The sequence below is a fragment of the Arachis ipaensis genome, chromosome B02, assembly GCF_000816755.2.
Source record: "Arachis ipaensis cultivar K30076 chromosome B02, Araip1.1, whole genome shotgun sequence".
Lineage (NCBI taxonomy): Eukaryota > Viridiplantae > Streptophyta > Magnoliopsida > Fabales > Fabaceae > Arachis > Arachis ipaensis.
Genome location: NC_029786.2, coordinates 18,486,254 through 18,508,348, shown reverse-complemented (window position 1 = coordinate 18,508,348; position 22,095 = coordinate 18,486,254). Strand labels below are relative to the sequence as shown.

General features: G+C 33.2%; 2 protein-coding genes across 2 annotated transcripts; one reads left to right on the top strand and one right to left on the bottom strand.

Annotated features, from left to right (window-relative positions):
* LOC107625022 lies at positions 15,196-16,145 on the top strand. The gene has a single exon (XM_016327539.2). The coding sequence runs from the start codon at positions 15,346-15,348 to the stop codon at positions 15,919-15,921; it is 576 nt and encodes a 191-aa protein (XP_016183025.1). The 5' UTR covers positions 15,196-15,345; the 3' UTR covers positions 15,922-16,145.
* Positions 16,213-20,771, bottom strand: LOC107625021 (ABC transporter I family member 21). Its single transcript, XM_016327538.2, has 6 exons — positions 20,417-20,771; positions 19,116-19,276; positions 18,270-18,321; positions 17,808-17,944; positions 16,945-17,031; positions 16,213-16,791 (listed from the first exon to the last, which is right to left on the bottom strand). The coding sequence occupies exons 1-6, from the start codon at positions 20,565-20,567 to the stop codon at positions 16,507-16,509; spliced, it is 873 nt and encodes a 290-aa protein (XP_016183024.1). The 5' UTR covers positions 20,568-20,771; the 3' UTR covers positions 16,213-16,506.

Genomic DNA, 22,095 nt, shown 5'->3' with positions numbered 1-22,095 from the left:
ATAAAAATAAAAATGAGAATTTGAGGAGAGAAAAAAGATAAAAGAGAATAGAGAAAATAAAAAATACTTTTATTAATGATTGATATGTATATAGAATTTTAAAGAGGGTTATTTATAGTTAAGGGTCTAACTCCTAAGTGATTTAATTAAGTTGACTGATTCTATTTATTTAAAATTTAAAATTTAAAATGCAGTTATAGTTTAGAGCATCTATAACAGATATATTTATAACACTCTTTTTTGGATGTTTCTAGTGATAATACGTTAGGTAACTATCTTATTAAAAATTTTACCAGAAAAAATTCGGTGGGATAAAAATCATAGTTAAGAAAAAGAGTACAATCTGTATTACTCCTAATAATTACATCACTTGATATCTCTTAGTTGGCACATTCCAACTTTGTATCCTAACTTCTTAAATATTGAGGTAAATAGTGCTTTAGTGAACAAATATGCTAAATTATTATTGAAATGAATTTGCTAAATATCTACATCACCACTTTGTTGAAGATCATGAGAATAGAAGAGTTTTGGTGAGATATGTTTTGTTCTATCTCCTTTTATGTATCCTTCCTTTAGTTGATGTATGCAAGCAGGGTTATCTTCGTATATCATCGGTAAACCACACATATCGTGAACATATTGGATGATTGACCTAAACCCAACACATTCTCGAGTTGCTTCACGAATTGCCAATATTTCTACAAGATTTGAGGAGGTTACAGCTATAGTTTGCTTTGTTGAGCGTCAAGATATAGCTGTTCCTCTACTTATGAATAGATAACCTATTTGTGACCTACATTTTTGTGGATCAGAAAGAAAATATGCATCTGCATATCCCAACTAATTGAAATGTTGTTTCATTAGAGTAAAATAAGCCCTTATCAATAGATCTTTGAAGGTATCTTAATATATGTTTGACACCATTCCAATGTCTTCTAGTCGGATAAGAACTAAATCTCGATAACAAATTTACTGAAAATGCTATATCTGGTCTTGTATTGTTAGCGAGATACATTAGTACACCAATAGCACTAAGATAAGGTATTTCAGAACCAATGATCTCTTCATTACTTTCACAAGGTCGAAATAGATCTTTATCTATATCTAATGATCTCACTACCATTGAAGTACTCAATGGGTGCGCCTTGTCTATATAAAATTTTTTCAAAAGTTTCTCAATATAAGTTGACTGATAGATGAATATACTATCTTTCAAGCGTTCAATTTGTAAACCAAGGAAAAACTGTCTTGTCAAGATCTTTTATTTCAAATTTCTCTTTTTAAATAATTTACAGTTTTTGGAATCTCTTTGAATGATCCAATGATGTTTCAATCATCAACATATACTGCAATAATAACAAATTTGTATTCAAATCTCTTTATGAACATACATGAGTATACACGGTCATTTTTGTATCCATCTTTCAATAAGTATTCACTGAGACCTTTATACCACATAAGTCCAAATTATTTTAATCCATACAAGAATTTTTGAAGTCTTACTGAACAAATTTCTGGAGAATTATTATATGCTTCAGGCACTTTGAATCCTTCAGAGACTTTCATATAAATTTCTTTGTCAATTGAGTCGTATAAATAGGCTGTAACAACATCCATTAGACGCATGTCAAGTTTTGTATGCATTGCCAGACTAATAAGATATCTTAATGCAATTGAATCTACCACAAAAGAACATGTTTTCATATAGTCAATACCAGGTTTTTGTAAGAATTCTTGTACTATTAATCGTGTTTTATATCTTTCTATTTCATTTTTTTATTGCGTTTACGCACGAAAACCCACTTGTATGCCACTGGTTCTATACTTTTAGGTGTTTTAACTATAGGACCAAAAACTTCATATTTTCTAAGAGAAATTAATTCAGCTTGAATTACGTCTTTCTATTTTAACCAATCATCTCTCTGTCTATATTCTTTGACAGATTCTGGCTGATGATCCTCATCTTGCTTTACTAATTCAACAACAATATTATACACAAAAACATTGTCAACAACAGTATTCTTTTGATCCCATATTTTTTCGGTAGTGACATAACTTATTGAGATCTCTTCATTTTTTGGTACCTGAACCTCTTCAGAAGTTTCATCAATATTTATGTCTCGGGATCTCCTTTTGAGTACTTGCCTTTATATTATAACCATCATGATTAACTATCTCTCTCTGTTTTTGGTAATTTTTATCCTTAGAATCCATTGGTCTTCTAGCGTGGATTGCTTTCATTTGTACTAACAACTTGTCCTTCTGAGACCCTTTTTTTTTGCTGGTGTATTTGCAACTAGAATGTGAGATTTGGTTACTCTCTTTAGGTCAGTAAATGCATCTGGCAATTAATTTACAATATTTTGCATATGAATTAACTTTTGTACTTCTAGTTCACATTGTCTAGTGCGAGAATCTAAGTGGGATAATGACAATGTATTACAAGTAATCTCCTTTTTCAACTGCTTATTTTTTCGCCCCTAATTTTAGAAAAATTATTTCATCAAAGTGACAATCAGAAAATATTGCCTTAAATAAATCACTAGTCGTGGGTTCAAGATATTTTATAATTGACAAAGATTCATACCCAACATATATTCCCAATCTTCTTTGAGTCCAATTTTTGTGTGTTGTGGTGGAGCAATTGGGACATAGACCGCACATTCAAATATTCTAAGATGAGAAATATTTGGCTCCTAACCGCAAGCCAATTGTAATGGGAAGGATTTAAGATAACTTGTTAGTCTAATACGTATAACTGCTACAGCATGCAAAATAGCATGCTCCCACACTGAAACAGACAGTTTAATTCTCATAAATAATGGTCTAGCTATTAACTGAATGTGCTTAATTAATGATTCTGCTAGACCATTTTGAGTGTGTACATGAGTAACAGGTTCTTCTATTATAATTTCAGTTGACACATAATAATCATTAAATGCTTGAGATTTAAATTCACTAGCATTATCAAGACGTATTGTCTTTATAACATAGTTTGGAAAATGAGTTTTTAATTTAATTATTTGAACTAGCAATCTCGCAAATGCCATATTGCGAGTTGATAGTAAACAAACAAGGGGCCATCATGAATATGCATCTATTAAAACCATGAAATATTTAAACGGCCTACATGGGGTGAATGAGTCCACATATATCACCCTAAATACGATCCAGAAAAGATAGTGATTCAATCCCAATTTTTTTTTTGTGATGGTCTTGTAATAAATTTTCTTTGAGAACAAACAGTACATACTAGTCATGCGAAATTGTAAATATATTTATATTTGTAAACTTCTGATTTATTATGGCATGTGATTCCACATTGTTAATAGTAGTATAGTACAAACCAAAAGAGAGAGCGGGTAGTTTTTCTAAGACACATTTTTTTTTCCTGATTTTATAGTTGTAATATAGAGATATTCATTATTTTCTTCTCTTGCAATTTCTACATGATATCCATTTTGGCGGATATCTTTAAAACATAGTAAGTTTCTATGAGACTTACTTGATAGTAATGCATTATTTATAAACAACTTGGTTCCTTTATGCAATACTATAGTAGCTCTTCCGGAGCCTTCAATTATTTTTGCGCTACCAACAATCGTACTTACATTTGTTTCCTTTGTAACAAGAGAGATAAAATATTTTTAATCTCTAAGTATTATACGTGACTAATGACCTTTTAATCCACATCGATAGCACAAAATTTTCACATTATGGCTCAGAGCACGCTTCTCATGCATGTTTATTCCCTGTTATGAGTGGGAACCCTATTGATCCATTTGCCCCGTCCACGTCCACGGCCACGACCACGGTTTCGACTGTTATTCTGGCCATGGTTTCTTTTAGGTTCACGATATACCGCATTCACTTCAGGGAAAGCAGTTGAACTAGTAGAACGAACTTCATGATTTTTCATTAACAATTTGTTATTTTGTTCTGCCAATAGGAGACAATCTATTAGATCAGAATACCTTTTATAACCCTTTTCACGATAATGTTGTTCTAACAGTACGTTAGAAGCGTGGATTGTGAAAAAAAAATTTCATTAAGTCCTCATCTGTGACTTTTTTGCCACACAATTTCAGTTGAGAATTTATTTTGAAAAGTGTAGAATTATATTCACAGACTATTTTAAAATCTTGTAGTCTTAGATGTATCCTCTTATGACAAGCTTTAGGCAAAAGAACAGTCTTCTAATGTTCATATCTTTCTTTCAAATTCACCCATAATTCTTGTGAATCTTTAACAGTCAAGTATTCTACTTTTAACCCTTTTATGAAGGTGATGACGTAAAAAAAATAAGTGCCTTAGCCTTATCTTTGCTTGAGGATTCTAGTTCTTTTTTATATAGTATTCTCACCAAGCTTTTTGGATACCAAATACATTTCAGCATCAAGTGTCCATTCTAAATAATTTTTGCCCATTAAATCAAGAGCGAAAAATTCAAACTTTTACAAATTTGACATGATAAATCTATTAACAAAATAAATAAAAGCTAGTAAATAATTAAGAATAATAATATTAATAATTCATATAAAAAGAAAGATAAGTAAAAAAAAAATAAACCAACTTGTTTCATTATAAGCAATAAAAAAATTATTAAATAACGTGTTTGCAATACTTTGCCAAATTTTTAAAGAATTACAAACAAAACAATTATTGGTGAATGAATTACGTAGTCAAAAGAAATAAGAAAAAGAAAAATGGGTTGCTTGCATTGCATAAAAAAAAAAAATTAGTCATCAATGTGTATAGGTAACACAGGCCATGGCATAAAAAAAATTACATAGCCATAAAAGACGATCACATGTCATAAAAGACGATCATAGGCCATGATATAAAAAAATTACTGTATTGTATAGATGATCACAAGCCATGGCATAAAAAAAATTAGAAGAATAAAGTGGATAGAAGAGAAAAAAAAATTATTTAGCCTTAGAAGGCATCGTGTTATGAAAATAAATATGTGGAATGTTAGGGACCAGCAGAATTTGTAATGTTTAGCTATTAATTAGCCATCATCAATATTTTTAATGATGTGAGATGACATTTAATAGTGTAGGATTAATCATTTTTCTTTTGATGGTTAAATGCTGACCAGATTTCAACAAAAATGCTAGCCTCCTAGACTTTCTCAATAAATATTAGGGTTGAGAGGGGAAAAGAAAGATGAAAGAGAATAGGGAGAATAAGATATGACTTTATTAATGATTAATATGTACATAAAATTTTAAAGAGGGCTATTTATATTCAAGAGTCTAACTCCTAGCTTATTCAGCTAGATTGACTGATTCTATTTATTTAAAATTTAGAAAAAAAGACAAATTAGTCCCTGACTTTTTACTCCGCGGACATTTTAATCCATGACCATTAGAAAATACTTTTAAGTCCCTGACGTCCTTAAAAGTTGGACGGATCAATTCCTCCGTTCATAAGCCACCGTTAGACCCAACGGAAAAGACTGACGTGGCTCTCCCTCTACTTTCCTGGCATCACAGCTTCCCACGTGGCACGTTAGTGGGATGGAGCTTTTGAAAAATGGACACATAAGTCCCTGTTGCTCAAAACGACGTTGGATTCTAATTACATGGGGCTATGCCGTTAAACAGGTGTGGTTTGTGCTAGTTATGAAGTACCAAATGTTGATATTTTTTTTTAATGAATCAGGTTAACCAGTATTTCAACTCTCACATTAGAGAAATTATCTTATGCAACAGTATATTGGAGTACATGAACATTTTGACTTTGAGTGTGTTTGAAACATGCAACTAATTTAATTTTAACTAATTAAGATGTTAACTTTCCAAGTAGCAAGATAGGTAGTTAGATCCTACCAGGTTGTGTTAGTGAAGAAGTAAAGAAGCAAGCTTTAAGTTGATAATCTTGAAGTAGGCTTCTGCAACAATGCAGTGAGAAAAACCTTAGCATTCTTTTCCAGCGGCCCACTTCACCTTCTTATAACCTAATTTCCCAATTAATGGCGCATATAGGTCCACCCCTTTGCTAAAGAATCTGTCAATCCACAAGTACCCTCCACCTCTCAAAACCATATCCACATCAAACAGCAAGAACTCCATCATTGTCACCAGAATCCACCGGTTCACGGCACACCCGCACCGCACAAGGTCCACCGCTCCGTCGAACACCGGCAGCCACTACTGCAGCGGCACGTGAAGTGGCACAAGCCCCTTCAGCGCCACCGCCTCGCTGTATGGTGCACCCACACTCATAGTCGGAGGTAGGGTTGAAGCCTAGATTAGGGTTTTGGCGGTGGAAGCAATCGAAGGATTTGCAAGGGTAATAGTCCCAAATTACAGAGGAATCGGAAATGTCTTTTAAAGTTAGAAGTATAAATTATGAATATTTATTTAATTAACAAAAAGTGTAACACTCCTTACTTAGTAAGGAGCATTTAAGGATGCATTACTTTTAAAACGGGCGTGCTACACATCTATATAACCATGTAACCAAGTTGGTCCAAGTCCAAATAGAGTCACGCACATGAATGACGAGTGAAAATACGCATTCGAAAACCCTTCGTTATTTCGCACTTATTATGAAAAAACGTTACTTCTTCCTCAACACAAAACCGCTCCTTCTCTTCAAATCTCTCTCAAAATCACTCAAACTTCAATCACGTTTTTTGCGAAAACCACTACTGGAGAAGAATCGCGAGAAGATTTGGCAAGGAACAACCAGAAACGAACGAAAACAGCAACAGAGATTCGCCTTCCTCCTCCTCTTCATTCTCCTCCTTCTTTTTCGTGTTCCTTCTTCTTCACGTGTTTTCTCCTAATCTTCATTCTTTTGTTGTTATTGCTGCTGTATTTTTTTGTCTTTTCCTCTTTCTCTCCCTAGTGAAGAAGCAGTAGAAAGTGAGGAAGAAGAGTTTTAAATTGTGCAGAACAGAAATGAACCGAAATGGCCAACTCCACTGAACCGAACATTATTCATGTACTGAATAAAACGTCATAAACATTTAATCATCAAAGAAAAATATTTCTACATGCACAAGAACTCAATTGAACATACTAACAATTAAGTAAATCAAAATGAGCAACTCCACTGAACCGAGCAACATTCAATCATCAAGAATAGCATTTTTCCATGCAAAAGAAGTCAACTGAACACATAACAATCAGGTGAACCGAAATGACCAACACCACTGAACCGAACACCAATCATGTGTTGAATAAAATGTGATAAACATTCAATCAGTAAGAAAAATATTTCTGCATGCACAAGGACTCAATTGAATATATTAACAATCAAGTGAATCAAAATGAGCAACTCCACTTAACTGAGCAAAATGTTGGTGTTGTTGGTGATGATTATAATGAAAGAAGAAGGAGAATCTGCGTGCGCGAAGAAGAAGAAGCAGAAGAAGAACCTACGTGCGCGAATTTGAAAGAAGAAGGAGGAGGAGAAATACTATTCTTGTTGATTAAAAGTTGATCACCATTTATTCACCACATGAACATTGTTCGATTCGGTGGCCTTTGTGATTTTGATTCACCAAATGAATGTTGTTCAGTTCGGTAGCCTCCTTTTACTTTATTCAGTGTTTAAGATTATTGTGATAGCATGCAGCAATTATTTCCTAGCTGTCTCAACATAATAACCTCATTCAACTAATTTGAATTTGAATCATTCACTGTTTCCATTTAGAAGTGTAGATCGAAGAAGAAAACGAAGAAGAAGAAGAATGACAGAGCTTATTACGTTGAATTCAATGCAGATCAATAATGAAGAATGCGAGCAGAGAAGAAAAACGCGAACAGAGAAGAACGACGAATTTTATTAGGTTGAAGAAGAAGAAGAACGCGAACAGAGAAGAAGAAGAAGAAGAACGAAAACGCGAGAAAAGAACAAGGTTTGCGTTATATGAGGCGCGTGTATAACAAATGTGTAAGGGGGTTGGGGAGGCGCGTCTGATTGAAGTTACTTGGATAGCTTGGATGAAAAAATTACATGGATGTAGAACTTTTCTATTTTTAAAATGGAGACTTGATATATTTAAGAGAAGTTTGTTAGGTTAAATAAATTATTTAAATAGATAATTTTAATTAAATAAATAAAAAAATAATATTTGGACTCAAAATTAACTTTTAGTCAAAATTTTTTATATTTTTAGTAAATTATTATATTGAAATTGAGATATTTATATTAAAATTTAAAATATTTGAATTGAATTATTAAAAAATATTTAAAAATTAAAAATAGAAAACTTGAGAAAAACTTTAAATAAACTAAACAAATCAAATTATTTATTTCACAGGATCTAATTTATAAGTAAATAGAGTCTAATTCATTAAATAACTCATTATCTTAGATTAGGAGTGAAAATGTATTATAAATAAAGATAGTTTTTTTAGAATATCAGAGAATTAGGCTGTAAAAAAAGTTAAGATGATTAAAAAGTTATTTTTGAAAAATAAAATAATTTTATTAAAATTCTAGAGACAAAAAAAGAATGTAATGAAAAAAAATATGGCTAATAAACTATATGATGAAAATAATACGTGTTAGAAAAGTATCAGTGCAGAAAGTAGTGTAGGAAGTATTTTAAGCATATGAAACTAGAAATTTATGAAGAACGTAGAGATGTTGTGCAGAAATAATTACTCATTAGGTTATTGATAAAGGAATTATAACGAGTTTAAATTTAAATGTGTGATCTGCATAATTTATATGCTACAAAATAAATAAGAGAAACTTGAGTTTTGGAAGATTTTAGTCTTCTAAAAACTTTAAATGCAAGGGAGTAGTGGAGTACTTATAATGTTTGAAAAGAATTTTAATAAAATTTTAGAAATGTAGCAAATAAAAAATAGTGCAGAGCATTATCACAGAATAACTACAAATTTTAGAAGTGGATGAAGTATTTGGAACTAGTGGAATTAGCTTTAACCGAAAGAAAATTCTTCTAATTTAATAGAAGATCTTGTAGTTGAATTGACTGAATTTTTATTAATGTGAAATGGGAGGAATTTGTTGAAAGTTTGAAGTTGCAAGATATAAAAAAAATTAATAAAAAAGTAGGATTGAGAAGTTGATACAAGAGGTTTGATGGTTGAATGACAGATGAAAAGAGATAAAAGTGATCAAATAGAAATACGTTTGAATTGAGATGTCTACCATGATCTTCAATATAAGAGTGGCTAATAGAAATATTATTTTGTATTAAGTATGTAAAGTTTCTATTCTAATAATAGGTAGTAGTATTATACTATTTGAGATAAATAATTATTTTGATCTTTAAAACTTAAAAGATTACGATTTTGATAAAATAGATTTCAAAAGATGATTTTTTGATAAAATAATGCTCTAAAAATATATTCTATTTTGACAAAATAAACTAAAAATTTATTAAATATTTAATTTATACAAAAATTTTTAACTTATTTATGAAATTACTAATTTAACTTTCATCTTTTTGTCTGCATCTCTATCTTCAGTTCTATCTCTAATATTAACACTATCAACAATCTCATTTTTAAAAATTATTACTACTAAAATGAATCATAACATCATCATCATCACAATAATATAAACAAAAGAGAGGTGAAAAAAATTCTAATAAAATTTGTGATTTTTATTTGAGTAAAAGAGAAGAGAGATAGAAGAAGAAAAAGAGAGTGAAGCAAAAGAGACAACTTTAAAAAGTTCTCTCTTAAGTACTTTCAAAAATATCCATAACTTTTAAAAGCTGCAAGTGTTAAGGTTAGTATTGTAAAACAGGCTCAAGATGAGCTCAAGAAAAGTTAAGAAAGTGTAACCTAGCTGCTAAGTGATAATGCAGGTATTTAGGTATTGGTTATTGAATCTTTGGTTTTTCTTCTTAGCTTATATAAGTTTGAGAACACTTGTGTAAATGGTGTATTCTGATCTAATAATCAATTTACATATTTACATTTTTGTTTTTTTTTCTGTTTTACTTGCTATGAAAAGCTTTCTTCTCAGAAAATCCTTTATGGTATCAAGAGCCTAAAGGTTCGAAAGATCCATGGTTCTTACAAACGATTCTCATCCCATACCGTCCAATACCCACTCTTCTGTCACCAATCCAGTCACTAATAACAATGCTACACTAGTCATCTATCAACAAAGATCATTTAATCCCATTTCTAAGAAGCCATGTGAAACTAATTTCAAACTTGGCAGCAACAGGCCTTCAATGCGATTCAAGGGCAAGGTTACGAAGATCATCTCATCAAAGAACACATTTCTCTACAATTTTTATCCATTGCTGATCAAGAAAAAGGATGATTGTCATTTGATTTCTTGGATGCTTACATCAATGGATGCTAAGATGATTGTCATTTGATTTCTTGGATGATACTTTCAAGAACAGAATGGTGGGTCATAAACTCAGTATGAAATGTGGCAGAAAATTGAAGACTATTTTGTATAATCAACTAGGTACAAGATCAAGCAACTCAAGTTACAGTTGAAATTGATAAAGAAATAAGATATGTCAGCCAGTGAATACATCTTCAAGATTAAGAATGTTGTGGATTGTCTTGCAGCTCTAGGTAAACCCTTCTTTACGCAAAAACATGTGGAAGCTTTATTGGAAGGGTTGAATGAAGATTATCAATATCTTATTACTATCAATGCTAAACCAGAAATTTACAGTCTGGTTGAAGTAGAGAACTTAATCATGTCTCATGATGACACGATCGAAAGATTCAAGAGAAATGATTTTGGAATGCTTCAAGCAAACATCACTCAGAGCTTCTTTCCAACTTTTCAAAACTCATCTCGAGGTAATGACTTCAGGAGAGGCAGAGGGGGTAAATTCGGTAGAGGAAGAATATCATTTTCTGTGAATAATAAACCTCAGTACTTTGTGGCCGCTTTGGACACATAGCATGGCATTGTTTCAATCAATTCAATCAAGACATACCTTCCCATCTCAGAATCAAGCACATCAGCCTAGGATTTCATTCTATAACCCAAACACCTTAACATTATTCAACTCCTCATAAGGTGCATCATCAGCTTCGACTATCCCTCCACCTCCAACATCATCTTTCCATCATCCTACTGCCTTTCTTGCAACACCAACTTCTATTTCAGACCCTACTTGGTATCCAGATACTAGAGCATCAGACCATGTTACTCCAAATCAATCAAACTTGATGACTTACTCAGAATACACCAGACCTAAACAGGTTCAAGTAGGTAATGGTATAGGTATTTCTATTTCTCACATTGGCAACTCTTTCTTATATTCTTTAGACTCTAAACGATTCTTTACGTTACAACATTTGATACACACACCTCATATCACTAAGAATTTAATTAGTGTTTTGAAATTTGCTCAAGACAATTATGTATATTTTGAATTTCATGCTAATTTCTGTCTTGTTAAATGTCATTTTACATAGAAAGTTCTCTTACAAGGTATACGTGGAGGAGGGATATATCAATTTACACATGTTGTTGTGCCTCCCCCTTCTCATTCAACAAATTCTCCTATTGTCTTTACTATATCATGTTCAGTTTTAGATTTGTGGCATAAACGCCTAGGACATTCATCTTTAAAATCTATTAAACTTGTACTATCTCAATGTAATATTTAGACACTAAATAAGAATGTTAATTCAGGTATCCATGTTTGTGATAATTGTGCACAAGCAAAAATGCACAAGTTACCTTTTCAAGAATCTAATACTTTATATTCTGCACCTGTTGATCTTGTATTTTCTGATGTGTGGGGACCTGCACCATATGTTTCTCATCTTGGATTTAAGTATCATGTGACTTTCATTGATATCTATTCGAGATATACCTTTGTTTTTTACTTGTTCACGAGTTTCAAGTTTTTAAAGCTTTTCAACAATATAAACTATACATAGAAAAATTGACTGATTACAAGATTAAAGAGTTACAGATAGACAATAGAGGAGAATATACCTTAATGTCTTTTCTCAACTTTTAGCATCTGAAGGTATTCTTGATCAATTTTCTTATCCCTATGTTCATGAACAAAATGGGACTGTAAAAAGAAAGCATAGGCATCTCATAAAAATGAGTCTTGTTATGCTCTCTACTGCATCAATACCTCTAGTGTATTGGGATGAAGTTGTCCTCACTTCAACATATTTAATTAATCAAATCCCAACTTAAGTTCTATCTAATTTATTTCTATATGAAAAATTATTTAGCAAGAAACCAGATTACACTCTCTTTAGAATATTTTGTAGTAGCTGTTATCCATACATTCGACCTTATAACAAACATAAATTAGAACATAGATCTCTTAAATGTATTTTTCTAGACTATGCACCTAACTTCGAAGGCTATAAATACTTGTCACAAAGTGAAAAAATTTATATTACTAGGCATGTGACATTTGATGAATCTGAATTTTCATATATATACACAATTGTTTCTAGTTAATAATATAGGTTTCGCTCTTAATTCTGCTCAGTATCATCACACCGAAGGTCCTGCCTTGTTTCAAAAATCAATTGCCACTACTGTAAAACCACCTCCTACTACAATAAGTCACCTTTCTCAACATCATGGACAGGAATTCAATTCATTCCCCACACAACTTGAAACCACTGATGACCCTGCCTATATTACTGTCCCATCATCTTCAATGGAATTCAACACATGTATAGAGAGCCAGCTTCCATCATTGGAAACTGAATCTCAACAAAATCATACTCATACCTCCATTACTTCTTCTAATATGCATAATTATCACCCTATGTTAACAAGGTCCAAAACTGGCTCATCAAGACTGAAAGCTTTAACAACAATTACTTTAACTAATAACTATTTTGATCAACTCCTAAAATCTGCATTTGATTCTTTCAAATTTTTGCATTGGCACAGTGCCATGAATGAGGAATTTAATGCCTTAATGAGAACCAAAACTTGGACCTTAGTTCCAACACCACCCAATGCCAAAATTATTGGGTGTAAGTGGGTTTTTGCGGTTAAAAAACAGCCAGATGGTATTGTTTAGAAGTACAAAGCCAGATTGATTGCCCAAGGCTTTCACCAATCTGAAGGCTTTGATTTTGAACAAGTGTTTAGTCCGGTGATTAGACCAACAATTGTGAGAATTATTCTATGCATTGCTTTATCACACAATTGGACAATTAGTCAATTGATTTTAACAATGCATTTTTAAATGGTGATCTTCATCAAACCATCTATATGCATCAACCAATTGGTTTTAAAACAAACTTTGATTCATATGTGTGTAAATTAAATAAATTTCTATATGGTTTAAAACAAGTACCTAGGAAATGGTTTGATAAATTAAGCACAACACTAAACTCATTTGGTTTCTACAGTTCTAAGTTAGACTCATCTCTTTTTATTAGACATAAACCAGATTCGGTGATGTACATTTTATATTATGTAGATGACATAATTATCACTAGTAGATATAATAGTGACATAACTAAAATGATACGGCAGTTAGATAAAGTTTTCTCTCTAAAAGATCTAGGAGAACTAAGTTATTTTTTGGAAATAGAGGTTCAAAAGACTGCTTAAGGTCAACTTCATCTATACCAGACCAAGTATATAATTGATTTGTTATCTAAAATAGGCATGGGGAAGCAACCCTAATGCCTACACCTATAGTTTCATCCTTACAATTGTTGTCCAGTGATTTTGAGAAGTTTGATGACGCAAAACTATATGGAAGTGTGGTAGGAACATTACAATACTTATGTATCACACGACCAGACATATCTTTTGCAGTAAGCAAGATAAGTCAATTTATGCAATGTCCTTTACTTGCTCACTGGAAGGTAAGGAACAAAAGAGTATGGAATTTTGATCCATCCAAGCACAAATTATAGGCTATATGGGTTTGTTGATGCAGATTGGGCAGCAGACTTGGATGATCTAAGGTCTGTAACATGTTATTGTGTTCTCTTAGGGCCTAATTTGATTACTTAGTGTTGCAGGAAGTAGACCACAATCAATTGAAGCTCAACAGAGGCAGAATATTCAGGAGTCTATCTGCCTTTGAAGGGGAGTTGGTATAGTTAACAAATTTGCTTGCTGAATTGATGATTCCTCTTAAAATAGTCCCCACTATTTTCTGTGATAACCTCAGCACCGTGTTACTCACAACAAATCCAATGCTGCATAATCGTACCAAGCATTTTTAACTTGATGTTCAAATTATTCGAGAAAAGCTAAAGTCTAATTCTCTCCATGTGGTTCACATTCCAGGGAACAAACAAGTAGCTGATATATTAACAAAGCCTCTCTCAGAGGTTGAAGGAAAAACTTCAAGTGATTTAGAGGCCTCACTCGAGTTTGCCGGAAGATGTTAAGGGTAGTATTATAAAACAGGCTCAGATGAGCTCAAGAAAAGTCAAGAAAATGTAACCTAGCTGCTAACTGATAATGCAGGTATTTAAGTGTTGGTTATTGAATCTTTGATTTTTCCTCTTAGCTTATATAAGTCGGAAAATACTTGTGTAAATGGTGCACTCTGTTCTAATAATCAATTTACAGATTCACATTTTTTTTCTTTTTCTATTTTACTTGCGGTGAAAAGCTTTTTTCTCATAAAACCCTTAGCAAATACAAACATATGAATTTTCTTATTTACCAAGTATAAAATAAAGTATTTCTACTCTTAAAAAGTATAATCATCTTTTTAAAAAACTTTACTAAATCAAGTCTAAGTGTTAACTAGTTTGAAAATTTGTATCCAAAATTTTTTAATTAAATTAAGAATAATTTATTATGTTAACTAGTTTTATTTTTATTATTTTTAGTTTTTTACACTCATTTAATAAATAAAATAAATCAATAGAGTATATTATGCTAGAAATTATTTTTAATATGAAAATAAAAATGATATTTTAATTTAATATTGATATTTGAGATATATTACAGAATTATAAATGTATAAAAAAGATGTTCAACACGCATCCTGCATGTTGTCAAGATATTGATACGTGTCCAATACATACCCTGCGTATTGCTAGAATGATGACACGTGTACAACACGCATCATATGTATTTGACTTTTTATCTATAAAATCTATCCATTTATAATTACACCAAATAATCTCATTCTTAACAAAAACACTAATATTTTTTCATATAAAAAAAAAAATTAGTCATATTATCCAATGTGCAATTTCTTCAACTTTTACTTATACATGAAAATATATATTTATTTAAATAAAAATCAGTCCTTAGCTAAGCCCTTCTGTATTCAAGCTGTCACAACTGCCCCTCTCTTTCTCTCTCTCTCTCTCTCTCTCTCTCCCTCTCCAGTCTCCACCAATCCCAGAACCCAAATCACTGATTCTCTCGCCCTCTCCCCCCTTCGTAAAAATCATGTTGCTCTGCTCCACCTCCAGTTGCACCACGACTCCTTTCTTCTTCTTGTTGTTCTTCTTCCATCTCCTCCTAGTTCTAACCACTTCGGCGCCATGCTCAGGCAACGGCTCGAACGCGACGACGATCTACGAAGCGCTGAAGGAGCACGAGCTGCCGATGGGTCTGTTCCCGAAGGGAGTAACGGATTTCGAGTTGGGCACGGACGGGCGGTTCTGGGTGCACCTTGAGCAAGCCTGCAACGCCAAGTTCGAGAGCGAGTTGCATTACGACAGCAACGTCTCAGGGTCCCTCAGTTGCGGCAAGATCGACTCCCTCACTGGCATGGAGGCTCAGGATCTCTTCCTTTGGTTCCCCGTCGTCAGCATCCGCGTCGATCTCCCCAGCTCCGGCATCATCTACTTCGATGTCGGTGCTGCCTCCAAGAAATTCAAACTATCCCTCTTCGAAACCCCTCCCGACTGCGTTGCAGTTAAGCCTGATAATGGTCAGTCTGCATCGTCTCTTCCCCTGGGCGAATCTGGAAGGCCCTGGAATCTTCTTGATCAGGAATCTTCTGGAACAGATGTTCTATAGGCCTTGCTGAAACTAGTGATGAAACAGTTCTTGCTGGAGAGAGTATGAATTAGCAGCTCCAATTATTTGGGCCTTCTGTCTTTGTTTCTGTTAGCTCCATATAGTGCAGACTTGGTGGTATAGCATAAGCAACTTGTCTTGAGGACAAGTCTGCAAAAGATTTTGTTGTATGTTAATTTTTGTGTTCTTATAATGATATAGCTTTATTTGTTTCGTAGTTTATATACTAGACTATACTTGCTCTTAAAATTGAATGAAACCAAACAATGAAAACCCTAACAGAGCATAATCTATTGCCTGAAATTTCCAATCACAGGAAATGCTTCATTTTATGGTATGACAAGAAACAAATACAACATGGTATAGGCCAAAGTAACCCTATATGATAAAATTGGTACAACTAACTAAATATAAAGCGCATACATATGCTTGAATACTTGTATCACTAATCCAATAATACAAAGTTTTTGTAATGTAAAGTATAAATAATCACTAATTTCTTTTTTACTGGCATCAAAGAATGATTTAATTTGTATTTGTCTCTGGAATTATTCCTCACATAAGAGAAATTGGTGTAAACGGGGACTATCGATAATATGCCATGTGCCTTGATGAAAAGAATGGAGAACTAGCAACAGAAGTCTTTTGTGTTTGGGCAGTATTTTGAACAGGCTTCTTCTTTTCGTTCCTTGTTTCGGCACGGAGCCAAGTTTCAACAACAGATAGCAGATTGGCTGAAGACTTCAACTCGTCGACATCGGATAATTTTTCTGCTTTCCTCAGCTCACCGGCTTGTATGTATGCCAAATGAGTTGCCCATGTCTCCAGTCCATCAAAAATGTGAGTTGCATATACAATTGTAGCTTGTCTCTGCAAAAAGAGTAGGTGACATGAGAAAATGATTATTATTATTACTACACTAGATACTATCTTCCGTTGGGGCAATATTGGTTGCAATTTTAGACAATGAATCAATGATATCCGGTGTGTTTCATCAGGCAAATAGATAGAGCCAGAGAATACCTGTTCACATTCTTCCTTGAAGAACTCTAACAAATCCATCCTGGTAACGACATCCAAGTCAACGGTAACTTCATCCAGCAAGAGAACCTGAAAATTCAACCAACCAGAACCAAGTGTGCTAATGAAGATTCATTGGAACTCACATGAATATTAACATTTGAATATTTGATTTTGCATTCTTTTCGTCTTATCTTTATTTCAGTTAATAGCTTACTGACTTTGCGGTGCCTATCCTTTATCTACAGATCTACTATGTTCTTATAATCTTAACTGATAAATTCGTCGAGTTTAGCCAACTATGCTCGAGACATCTTTATGGTATTAAAAAATTATCACGGTTAAAACCCCGCCCTCTAAGATGACAAACACCTCCTGCTCTATCAACACCAACACTAATTCTTCTACCTATCCCATGTCCTATTAATACAACATTAGTAATGTTGCATATTTGAACCCAATTTCAGCCGATTATTGTTTAGAATTTGAACTAATTTCTGCCAATTATTGTGTAGAATTCAAAGTTATAAAATAAAATTTAATTTTCATGCCCTAGCCAGTGTAAAGGAATTTTACATAGACATCCAATTGTATATTGCCACATCAATAAAAATAACTAATTTTCAAACCCACTACTACATCTAAAGGCATGAATTTGATTGAATGACTGTGTAAAACTCTTTACATTGTCAGTGCATCAAAATTAAACTCTAAAAATTTATATACTAAATAAACTAAGTTAAACACTCAAACTACACTTTAAAGTACGTACCATCACATGCTGAAACATAACTCATGAGATGCAAAATGACAGCATTGGCACTGTAATTGTCTACAAATTCTCTATGTGATTGATTACTTTATACCTTAAATGGATGAAGCAGACCAAGACATATTTGCACTCTACGCCGCTGCCCATCAGATACCTTATGCATTCGCCACTGAAGATCTATATCAAGCAGTTCAATCAACTTATTTCTCCTGTCCGGATCAGCACCCTCAACTGCCAAAAGTACCAAATACTTTCACATTAGGACTCAAGGACAATTATATAAATAGGCAAACACCATCAATAACCTATAAACAACACTACATAACCCAGTTATAGACATGACATGGCTTTAGTGGCCTTTATTTTAACTTCTATTACCCCAAGTAGGGACTCTTTTGAGGACTCCAATATGTTGCATGATTAGCATTTCTCTTAATATTTGGAAGTTAAAAATCAAGATCCAGTTACATTTGACGACAAATAAAACCATGTTTGAGATGGCAAATGAAGACGCAGTCGTATTTGGTGACAAAGAAAACCATGTTTGAAAACGCACCTCCAAAGATCATATGTTCAGCAGAAAAGTCTCCTTGAAGTGGAACATCTCCCTGCATATTAAATGGCATCAACACATGTAATGAAATTGATCAAAGCATATAAAATATGGGGCACAGCCTATTTTGTGGTTATATTTTTTTGGTGTTTGTGTGTGTGTTGGGNNGAATTCATGTGTGTACCAACAAAAAGAAAATGACACAAGGAGAAAAGTTAGCACAATGAGGAGAGTGTGTAAACAAGTCTATCACAAAACTGAAGGTCCTCAGTGCGCCTGCTATAGTTTGCTCACATTAAACTCTCAGGAACATAGCACACACTATGGACCAGGTTGACATTTGATAATACACGGTTATATGTGCAAAATAAAATAAACACGAGTTGTGCATATCCACTATAACAGAAACAAGATTTACCTGCTTGGTCTTTCTAGTTTAACTAAACTAAAACCCCAAATTTTCGCATGTGAGACTTTTTGAGCACTCAAAGTAATTTGTTGGCGAAATTGAGGAGGTATTTCATTTTATATCTTGTAAGCATGTTCGCATGATTGCAAAATTTAAAACTTCTTTTGTGTTGAGCTTGTAATTTTCAATTCCAACATGCAGTTGAATTTGGTTTTTATGTTATTGAGTATGATGTTATATTCATTGATTTCGAGCTTGGAAGAAAGAGTTTTGATTTTTTGCTAACTTGAATGATTTCAAGTTCTGTTTACCTTAAAAGTACGAAGCATGTATAAGTGTGAAAATGTTAGAAGGAGACAAACTATGCACTATTCAGCGACCAACTCCACATTTTAAATCAACAATTACTAAGAGCAAGAAGAGAGCATCAAAGAACTCACAGCAGAACCAATGGTTTTACTCCATGATCCCCCCAAGTAAGCAAGATCACCACTACATACTAGATGAGTGTCATGGAAAGCAGAACCATTCAACACCCGCACAACATCTCTTCCTCCAACCATGTGCTTTCCAGCTAAAATCTTCAGCAATGTAGTCTTCCCTGCAAACAAACCACACCCTCAAATCCACAAACATAACATACAATTCTCACTACTAAGCTTCAGCAGAATAATTGCACATATTTGAATAAACTCTTTTGAGAAGTACTTATACAACAACAACAACGAAGTCTTATCCCACTAGGTGGATCGGCTACATAGATCAAACAACGCCATTGCTCCCTATCATGTATTTTCAGAAGTACTTATATGACAATTTATTTTTCTTTGAAAAAAAAAAAGAGAAGCAATTCCTATAAACAACAACAACAAAGTCTTATTCCACTAGGTTGGGTCAGCTATATGGATCAAACGACACCATTGCGCTTGTCATGTATCATGTCTACAGTGATACTGTTGACACATATATTTCATTTTACCACCTCATGTATAGTCTTTTTAGGTCTTCCTCTATCATTCGCCACTTGTCCACCTTCCTAACCGGGTGCTCTGTTGATCTTCTTCCCACATGTCTAAACCACCTAAGTTGAGATTTTACTGTCTTTTCTGCAATAAGTGCTACCCCAACTTTTTCTCTTATATCTTTATTCCTTATTTTTAACATCTAATTATTTTTGTAACCTAATTTTTCTTATAGTTATTGTCCAAACAATCGACAAAAATTTTGAGAAGTAATTGTCCTCTATACCACAAGTACTTTAAAGTTAAAACCTACTTGACATCAACTGATCTGGTTTGAGCCAAACAGACCTTACTATTAAGTAAAGCTCTCCAACTCTAAGTGCAAGTTGGTCTTTATCTTTATTCTTGTTTTTTTTTTCAAGAAAAAAGAAAAAGCAGATTTTGAAGCTGAAACCTTGCTTAACCGGAACAAATATTAAACCATTTAAATCAATCAAACATCGTTCTAAAAATTAATCATATAGCAACATTACTGGTAACAAACTGACACTAACACCCACAGAACCCAACCTCCCATAGTATTTGATATGCATAATTCTTTTGATGTAGTTATTATATGACAGTGTCAAATTTACTTTTACTTAAAATGCCTCAAAATCAAATCCTCAACATTAATGCAGAGTATATACTCATCAGAATTCAGAAATCATATATCTATTCACCATTAACCAACTCGATTTTATATATTAATAAATATAAATTATAATATTAGGGATTACCGGATCCATTGGCACCAAGGAGAAGGCATCGAGATCCAGGAGAGACGTTGAGCTTGAAATCAACGAACAGAGGCGATTGCCATTCGTAAGAGAATTGCATTCCATGCACTCTGATTCCCATAGAACCTTCCTTTTCTTCTTCTACCGCCATTCTTGTATTGTGTTTTGCTCTCTCTTTCTGTATCTCAGCAATCACCAATGCAGTGATGAATAAAGCTTCTTGCTGGTTGGGGTGCCTTTTTATGATCTTTTTGCATTTCAAATTTTTGGACCAATAGAAAACTTACACGTCAGAGCGTGTGGTAGTTGCTTTGAAATAAATGGGAAATTCGCATCTTGTGAACGCGCCACACTCCACGTCGTTCCCTCCACCAACCTAATCGAGAGATGAAACGCAGCGTCCTTTAGGGCTGCACACGGATCGGATCGGATCGAATACGATATCTGCAAATTTTCAGGCCAGATCCGATCCGATATCGGATATATCCGCATAATTAAAAAAATATATTTTCGAATTTTATTTGACTATTTTTACAAAAAAAACTTCATTTTCACCTGTTTAAGCATATTTAATTCTAAAATATTATCAATAAAAATTCTCTTGAATAACAAAAAAAAAAAATAATAACACAAGATTTAAGTTTAATTATTCTAAGTCAAAGTACAACATAAAAAATAAAAAACAAGATATCATAAAATTCATAAAACAACACATTAAAATTCATATCACATTAGGGTTTATTTTCTTAAACTATGCTATTTATATGTGACGTGCGGATATGCGAATTTGCGGATCTGATCTGCGGATATCACTGCCAAATCCGCAATTCGATCCTACCATAGTACGGATCGGATAATATCCGCAAAATTCGGATCGGATGCGGATAATTACTGCGGATATGCGGATATTACCCGATTCATGTGCAGCCCTAGCGTCCTTTGGTGCAGGAGCTAAGCAATACATTTTTTTTTTTTAAATATATAACGAGGCCCAAAGAAAAAAGCAAATTAGATATAAACTTATATGTGTTCATGGGTCGGGTAAAACTGGATTTGTCTTGACCCAGATTCGACCCTAAATATACCTCGAATCTATTTTTTAGACCCTAACCCTATCTTAGACCCGATGAAACTTAAACATTTTCAGGCCACAACTATATCGGGTCCAAACCGGGTGAAAATCGGGTCTTTAAAGCTTTAACAATAATTTATAAAGAAACTTATTTATGACGCACTTATTTATAAATAAAAAATTTGTTACCGAAAAGTTGATATCCATATTTGAACTTGAATTTTTTCATAGATTCTAATTTGATGCTTCTTTGATCTATTTTTTAATTCAACAAGTGTGATTAAAAATAAAACAATAAGCTTATAATTAATATAACATAATATTAAAATTAATTTAAAACATATATATCTTTTTTAGATTCCTTAAGATGCACATGGGTTGCGTGAAGCCGGGTGCGCCTTGACCCAGACCCGTCCGAAAATAATGACCGGGTCTATTTTTGAGACCCTTACCCGGCCCTAAACCCAGTGAAATCACACCAAATTAGCCCTTAAAATGTTTGGGGTCGGGTCGAGCTGGGCGATGAACACCCCTAATACAAACTAATCAGTAGTTCCTTTATGAGTAAACACCAAATCGAGTCTTGTCTATTCTAAAATAGGATAAA

Coding starts and splice junctions, on each gene's coding strand:
- LOC107625022 (XM_016327539.2), top strand. CDS start 15,346: ATGTTGCTCTGCTCCACCTCCAGTTGCACCACGACTCCTTTCTTCTTC.
- LOC107625021 (XM_016327538.2), bottom strand. CDS start 20,567: ATGGCGGTAGAAGAAGAAAAGGAAGGTTCTATGGGAATCAGAGTGCAT. Junction 18,322..19,115: donor GTAAAACCATTGGTTCTGCT/GTGAGTTCTTTG, acceptor TTTAATATGCAG/GGAGATGTTCCACTTCAAGG. Junction 16,792..16,944: donor TCAAGGAAGAATGTGAACAG/GTATTCTCTGGC, acceptor CTCTTTTTGCAG/AGACAAGCTACAATTGTATA.